This window comes from Jatropha curcas, chromosome 10 (genome assembly GCF_041381405.1).
Source record: "Jatropha curcas cultivar XTBG-Jc1 chromosome 10, XTBG_Jcur_1.0, whole genome shotgun sequence".
Classification (NCBI taxonomy): domain Eukaryota; kingdom Viridiplantae; phylum Streptophyta; class Magnoliopsida; order Malpighiales; family Euphorbiaceae; genus Jatropha; species Jatropha curcas.
This window is the reverse complement of record NC_143160.1, coordinates 11,700,025-11,707,975: the sequence shown is the minus strand read 5'-3', so window position 1 is coordinate 11,707,975 and position 7,951 is coordinate 11,700,025. Positions and strand designations below refer to the sequence as shown.

Here is a 7,951-nt window from a genome sequence, read left to right as displayed (position 1 = left end):
CAAACACAAGAAATTTCAAAAGCAAAGTAATACATATTTAACAAAAACCTAATTAAAGAAAATAAATAAAGAACAAACTTTTCTTTAAAGTTTCAAAAGCAAAGCAATAAAGATTATAAAATAAACTACTATAAATCATTTCCTAACTTAAAGAGATTTAAACCTGGATTTATGGATTTATTGCCCGCACTACATTTACCATTGTGTCTTATTGTGCAATCATTTTCAGCATAATAATACTAATTAGGTGTTTAAGCTTTACACGTATAAAAAAATAAAATAAAAAGAGAAGCCTTATGCTAGAATAATGCAAAAATAAACGCACACAAAGGAGAAGAACAAATATAAAACAGAAATCATTATATCAGAGTACAAAGAGACCACAAGAAAGCAAAATGCAAATATTTTGACAAACAAAATTCTTTAATAAACTTTTCAACAACCATCATAAGATAAAATATATTTATATAAAAATTATTATCCTTCTTTAACTTAAAACCTAAATAAGTCCTCCCCTTCCCTTTCTTTTCCTTCTCAAAATGTGGAATACTCTGTTCGTGTCTGAAAAAATTGTCAGAATCAACCTTAGTCTTCACTTTAACTAACCTGTTAAAATTATCTTTAAAATACTTACTACCCCAAGCAGTAGCTTCTATAAAGCTATAATTACCCTTCTTGTTCATACCCAAATCAAGGTCCCTGTAATTAACATAAGCAATTCTTGGAAACATTGAAACATAAGGTGCCATATCATTATAAAGCTTTCTTATCCAATCAATATGCTTGGCTTGATTCTCTTCTACATTTTGAAAATTTGACAAATATTGAATCATGAACAGATTCCCTTTTCTGTGAGGAAATGGAATCTCAGATTCCGAAATCTTGCTCATCATTCCTCCATAAGGAGTGAAAAAAATGAATGGATTTTCCTCTTCCAAGAATCTTTTCGAGAGACCTTCTTGATCAGGGATAGGTTCTTTAACAAAATCTGATTTTGCTTTGAAGTAAAGTTTAAATAAAGGTGTACCTTGCAGTAAAACTTCAGGGGCAGCGTTACTTGGGTACAGCGCCATATATAAAACCGATTTGATCCAACTTGTTTCAATACAATCATTTCTGGTTAAACCCAGTTCAGGAAAACTATTACGCATATCATGTAGAAGTGCCAAGAAACAAAGCTTGATAAGAAGTTGATACGGTTCGTGCGGTACTATTACCAACAGTAACCGGTAAGATTATAACTCTAAGAAAAAGATCTTCGTCAAGCTTATCAGCGACTTCAGTCCACCGGTGAAGGATTGTAGTACCGTTTTGTTCTAAAGTTCTGTTAACTGTAAAAACTGTAACAGCAGAGGGAACCGCAACTAATTTTAGTTTCCGAGAAAGTATAATTCCAAAACTACCACCAGCGCCGCCTCTAATTCCCCAGAAAAGATCTTCGCCCATAGCTTGACGATCAAGCAGTCTACCGTGAACATCAACAATACGAGCATCAATTACATTATCGGCACCAAGACCGTACTTCCGCATCATTGAACCATAACCGGCGCCAGTAATATGACCTCCGAATCCTAAACTGGTCCAAATTCCGGCTGGAAAGCCGTGAGTTTTGCTTTTTTCTGAATTCTGAATTCTGGTCCAAAACTTTACCAGTTAACAAACACGGAAAAAGAAAAAAGTGATAATTCTTTTTGGCAAATTGATTAATCTCTTATCTAATCGATACATATATAAGACAGAAATCAAAACTTATGAATTACTCCAAAATGCAAATCTATGTCAAGATAGGGAAACAATTTTAATAAAATATGATTTACTAATAGATAGGAAAATCTTTGCCTACATACATATACAAAATTTTTGATAAAATTTGATTTACTAAAAAATATTCAAATGTATGACCCAAAAGAAATTATTAACGTAGAATTGAAGTTTAAGGTCCATTTAGTTTTCAAACAAGAGACACTGATCATAAAATGCATATCTATGTCAAGATTATAATTACTGGTATTTTTATATAAATAAATTATTATTTCAAATTTTGAAAGTAATTTAAAAGAAAAAAAAAATTTAATGAACATATTTATCTCACCTTTTTTCTTTTCCAAGCATAGAATATGAACATATATTATTTATTATTTGAAAAAATAAGGTGAAGGCACTCATGTAAAAAAAATGACTGAGTTAATTCAATATATATAAATATATATATACACACAGTGTCATTTGCTGCAGTACAGTAACTAATAAATAAATTGCAATTTACAACATTAGTTGTTGAACAATGTCAAGAACCCAACTACCCTTTTGTTTTAGATATATAAAATTCTCATTGATAGATGATTTTTCATACTTTCCTTCACGCAGCCAAATAAGAGACTCCAACACCACGTTTGACAATAATTTTTCATATAACTTTAAAGATTAATTAAATTTATTTGATAATTATATTCATTATTTTTTCTCCAAATTCAATTAATTAAACAACTATTTTTTTATCATTTTAAATTAAACAAATATTTTTAATTTAAACTGATGTACCAAATGAAAGGTTAATAGCAAATAGGTAATCCCTAATACAAAAACTACTGGCTAATAAAACGGTTAATATTGCAAAACAACTGTAATCATTAGGACTTGAACTCTTTTCTCTCATTCAAATCAGAAGTTGCTCGATCTCCATGACCTCTCTTTCATGACAATTTTTTCTCTCTCTCAATTGATCATCTTATTAATTACCAATCAATTACCGACTGTTCTATAAATTACCAACCAATTACCGATTGTTTTATAAATTACAGACCGAATAATTTAATTTTCAAAATAACAAATTAATAACGATCCGACTCTTACAAATTACCGATAAAATAATGATCAAAGTACCATCAAACTTTTTCCAACAAAATTAACGTCAAATTTTACGACAAATGCTGGAATTCATATTTACGATAAAATGCTAATCAGTTGGAATTTATTTTGCGATAAGTACTTTATTGATAGCATTTTTTATCGCTAATCAATAGGTAATTATAATTACTGACAGAAATACTAAATTTTCTGTTGGTAATTTGTGATTTTTTTTTTTTTTTTAGGGTAATACACCCACTATCACGTCCAATATGGTTTCCCTGCTTTGTTATTCATTAAGGGTTTGAAATACACAAATAATTAATAAATATGCAATATAAAATAAGGACAAATGAGACAATTATGATTACACAATTCCTGATCTATATAATAATTAATCATTGTTTTTTCCTAAAAACAGGAATACTTTGTTCATTCCAGAAGAAATTTGAAGGATCAATTGCAGTTTTCACTTGTACTAATCTCTTAAAATTATATTTGAAATACTTCAAACCCCAAACACTTGCTTGTGCAAAGCTAGTATTGCCATTCTTGTAGTTCCTTCCAATATCAAGATCCCTATAATTAAAATATGCAGCTCTCGGGAACTTTGAAACATAAGGTTTCATATAAGAATAAAGACTTCTCAACCAATTTAGAGTCTTCTTCGTTTCCTCTTCTTTATCCCAAGTTACTATGTATTGGATTTTATATAGATTTCCACTTCTATGAGGAAAAGGTATTTCTGATTCTGAAATTTCACTCATAATCCCTCCATAAGGTGTCAAGATAAGCATTGATGTCTCCATTTCAATTAACCTTTTGTATAGCCCTTCCAAACCCGTTTGGCTAATAGGTTCCACAACATAATCTGATTTTGCTTTGAAAAATCCATCGATATCAGAAGTTCTGTTAAGCAAAACATCGATAGATTCACTTATTGAGAAACCGGCGAAATACAGAACTGATTGAATCCAACTCATTTCAGTACAGTTTTCGCGCATTATACCAAGTTCAGGAAAATTATTTTGCATTAATGAAACAACATTTTTAGCCTCTCCCAGATACAATGAATCGAATGTAATTCTAATAGTGTTTTGATTGGTGTTTAAACTTGCAACTTCAGTAACTACATGAAGAAAAAGTTCTTTATCAAGTTTATGACCAATACTTTGCCATTTTTGTAGAAGCTGACTTGCATTTTGTTCTAAAGTTCTTGAAACTCTAAAAACAGTTACAGTTGAAGGAACTGAAACTAACCTTAGTTTCCAGGAAACTATTACACCAAAGCTTGCACCTCCTCCGCCTCTAATCGCCCAAAAAAGATCTTCTCCCATGGAGTTTCTATCAAGAATTCTTCCATTAACGTCAATTAATTTAGCATCAATAACAACATCAGCTGCTAAACCATATTTTCGAAATATGGTACCAAATCCACCTCCACTGATATGTCCTCCTACACCAACAGTAGGGCAACTTCCAGCAGGAAAACCATAGACATTGCTTTTCTTTCCTATATTGTAATATAACTCACCTAGAGTCGCGCCTGAATCGACCCAAGCAATTTCATTTTCTAAATCAACGTCTATTGATCTCATATGAGCAAGGTCAATAAGAACAAACTTATCATCAGAAGAATAAGAAAGGCCTTCATAGTCATGTCCTGCGCTTCGTGCTCTTATTCGCATGCCAGATGCCTTAGCACAAAGAATGGCTACTTGAATGTGAGATTCATTAAATGGGGTGATAATAAAATCAGGTTTTGTATTAGTTGAAGTTTTCAAGAATCTTTTGTTTCGAATAGAAGATTTCAAGACTGATGAGTATATGGAGCTATTTCTTGTTAGAACAACTTGTGAAATATTTAGGTTGGAGTGCTGTAAATAGGAGGAAATGCATTGCACAAAGCTTTCATTTACAGATCCTGAAGTTGATGTAAAAGAGAATGAGAGTAAAAGGGTAATGACAAGAAATGGAAGAACAAAAGAACTTGATATTGCCATTTTTATTTTCTTATCTCTCTCCTCTGCTTTATTATTCGAAGTAATGAATTAGATGTGATGGGTATTTATAGGCACTAGAAAAACTAGTTTCCGTTTGAAGAATGATCTCTGTATGCATTAAAGAGTGGAAATTTCAAAGTGGAAAAAGAAGAAAAAATAATTAAGGATTCCTGTTAGTAATTTGCAGGTTGTGCACTTATAAAATATTAGTTGTTGCCGTAAGAAGAAGATTCTTAGATAACCGTTGACATATTGCACATTTTCTTGTTGAATACACAAGAAAATATATCAGGAATCAACAATAAGATATTTAATATGCTACGGGGATTACCAGTTAAGAATAGAGATTAATGTCTGTAAGTATTGAAACTTATGCCAACAGAAATCAACCAGCCGCCTCAATAACTGATGTAATTAATTAGATGTTAGGCAAATTCGGGCAGCAACTGAAGAATAATTTCATTATTTGACAATAAGCAGATGAATTTTTCGTCAGGACTGCTTTTTCAAGGATTATAAAGAGCCAATGAAGGAAAGTTACATGAAAATTAAAATTCAACTTCCTGTGCTTAGAAAAGGCAGAGTATAGAATATAAATGGAATATTACCATAAAAAAATTTCAGGGTTAACTGTCATGTTAGATTCTCTTTCTTGGAAAAAACTCCAATACATTTGTTTTGTTACATTTTATAAGTCAAAACACGTTAAGCGGTGTTTGGCAACAGTTTTTTAACTAGCGTATTTTTTATTGTGTTTAATAACATAATATTTGAATTAGGTTTTAGAGGTCATCGTAGTATTTTATAAAAGGTTAAAGGTCTATTTTCAAGAGTCAAAACGCTTAACTTTATTTTTTAAAGTGTTCAATAACATAATGTTTGAATTTACTTTTAGAGGTCAATGCAGTGTTTTATAAAAAGTTAAAGATCTATATGACAAACTTAGCTTTTTTTGATAACTGTTAGTTGTTTTAGTAGCATTTGGTGATTAGTGCGTTTAGGTCAAAATGCTAAAAGTTGCCTAAAAAGTTGTTACCGAACACTACCTAACTTCTGTAACGTTTAACTTTTACCGTTTTATAAAAAACTACTCAAAAAAATTATCCAAACAATTACTACATACTCAAAGACCAAAATGCTACTAAAACAACTCACAAGTACCAAAACAATTAATTTTGCCCGATAAGACCTAAAAAATTTCAAGCTTAACCATTAATTTAGATTCTCTTCCTAGCAAAAAACTCCAATGCATTTGTTTTTTTACATTTATGAGTTAGAACACATTACAGCTGTGTTCAGCAACAGTTTTTTAAGTAATAATGTTCGATAACTTAGCATTTAAACTAGCTTTTAGAGGTTAAGGTAATATTTCATAAAAATTTAAAAGTCTGTTTAGCAAAATTAGCTATTTTGATATCTGTTAGCCGTTTTAAAGCATTTAGTTATTAATTTTGCCTAACATGCCCTAAATCTTTAAAAAATTTGATAGTTTTCAAATTTAAAACCAACCTTTGAATAGCTCTAACAAATAATAATGAGATTAAAATCTATCACGCTTATGTAAATGTGACCTATATATTATAATTCTAAGTGTGATTATTGATTAGATAATGAATCATTATAATTCTTTTAAAATATAATTTTGAAAAATTGCTCTAAAATGGGTGGTTATTCTTTAGGTAATGAAAATTTATCAGCCCATCATCAAATCAATTGTTAAGAATAAGAATTTATATATATATATATATATATATATATATGAGAAAATCCAAATCTGTAAAACTAGGACTGCATATATATCATGGTCAAAATTTTGGATGGCTTCATTGATTAAGCATGCAGATATATTAACAACCTAAGATTGTACAAATATAAGAGAATCTCAACACGTAAAGAAAACTAAGATTCAATACAGGAACGTGTCCATCTTCACATTAAGATATTTATAAAGTCTGTTCGGCAAAACTAGTTATTTTAAAAATTATTAGCTGTTTGAATATCTATTAGGTGTTTTTATAGTTTAGTTGTTAGATATTAATTGTTAATTATTAGCTGTTCCTATAGCTGTTCAGAGCAAAAGTGTTCAATAAAATAACTATTGATTAACTATTGAATTAAAAATGATAAAAAAAAATTTGGATATTGAGTTGGAATTTTAATTTATGACTATAAAAGTGAACTCAATATAATAAAAACAAAAGAGACGATTATGTGATGTGTTATTAATTTTTTATCAAAAGAATGTCAATCTATAGTGTATAGTCCAGCTGTTAGTTATACTCCCTATAGCCAATTTGATTGGTTATATTTTAGATATAACATTTCATGTAATAAATATTTTGTTATTAATAAAATGACATTTATTTATCTTTTATATTCTATTGATTGAATCTTGCTAAAAGATAAAGTCCATGAAGCAATACTATTTTTACAAAGTAAATTATGATGTGGTTATAATTATGAGATTTATTTTGCATTAAAGCAATGTCTTTAAATATTCATGGTCAATGTTTTCGTCATTATTAGATAATGATTAGAGATGTTGAGACTGGTACATATTATGTTTTTTCTTTAGGGAAGCAGATGCTCTCATAAGCTGAGATATATGTGATATCTAGAACTAATATATATATGATTGTTATCTAAACAAGTCTACTGAATTAACCTATAGGAGAATTCCATGTGGAGAGTTACCCTGTGTCTATGGAATAAGCAAGTGATAATTGTGTACGTGGTCCTTTGACTTGAAATTACTAAGTTATCTTGTATGGGGATGACTATGTTTTGATTCTTCATTCAAGTTATTCATTCATGAATAATAAGTATTTATTGTATATAGTAGGAACTGAATAGAGATACTTATGTAATTAAGAGATGATTCATCAATCTAAGTAAATCAGGAAAAATGTTCTAATTATTCTCTTTTAGTATTGCTTAAGAAATCCTTGCGCAAGGTAGAATAAAAGTAGAAAATTATATTTGGAATTTCATTCAAATGATCAATTGTTAAGATTAATAGAACTAATATGATTTAGTAAAGCAGACACACTCTATGCCTAATTACTAAATCAGAACATTAATGATGAAGGAATATTAATTAC

At 29.5% G+C, this 7,951-nt stretch overlaps 1 protein-coding gene and 1 pseudogene across 1 annotated transcript; both read right to left on the bottom strand.

Moving 5' to 3' along the window:
• Positions 1-359: 359 nt before the first annotated feature.
• LOC105635668 (monolignol oxidoreductase AtBBE-like 15 pseudogene) lies at positions 360-1,586 on the bottom strand (annotated as a pseudogene).
• A 1,466-nt stretch (positions 1,587-3,052) lies between these two features.
• On the bottom strand, positions 3,053-4,860 carry LOC105635660 (tetrahydroberberine oxidase). Its single transcript, XM_012218737.4, has one exon. The coding sequence runs from the start codon at positions 4,848-4,850 to the stop codon at positions 3,246-3,248; it is 1,605 nt and encodes a 534-aa protein (XP_012074127.1). The 5' UTR covers positions 4,851-4,860; the 3' UTR covers positions 3,053-3,245.
• Between the last annotated feature and the right edge of the window lie 3,091 nt (positions 4,861-7,951).

Bases quoted from the DNA above. Each gene is read 5' to 3' on its own strand.
- LOC105635660 (XM_012218737.4), bottom strand. From the start codon at position 4,850: ATGGCAATATCAAGTTCTTTTGTTCTTCCATTTCTTGTCATTACCCTT.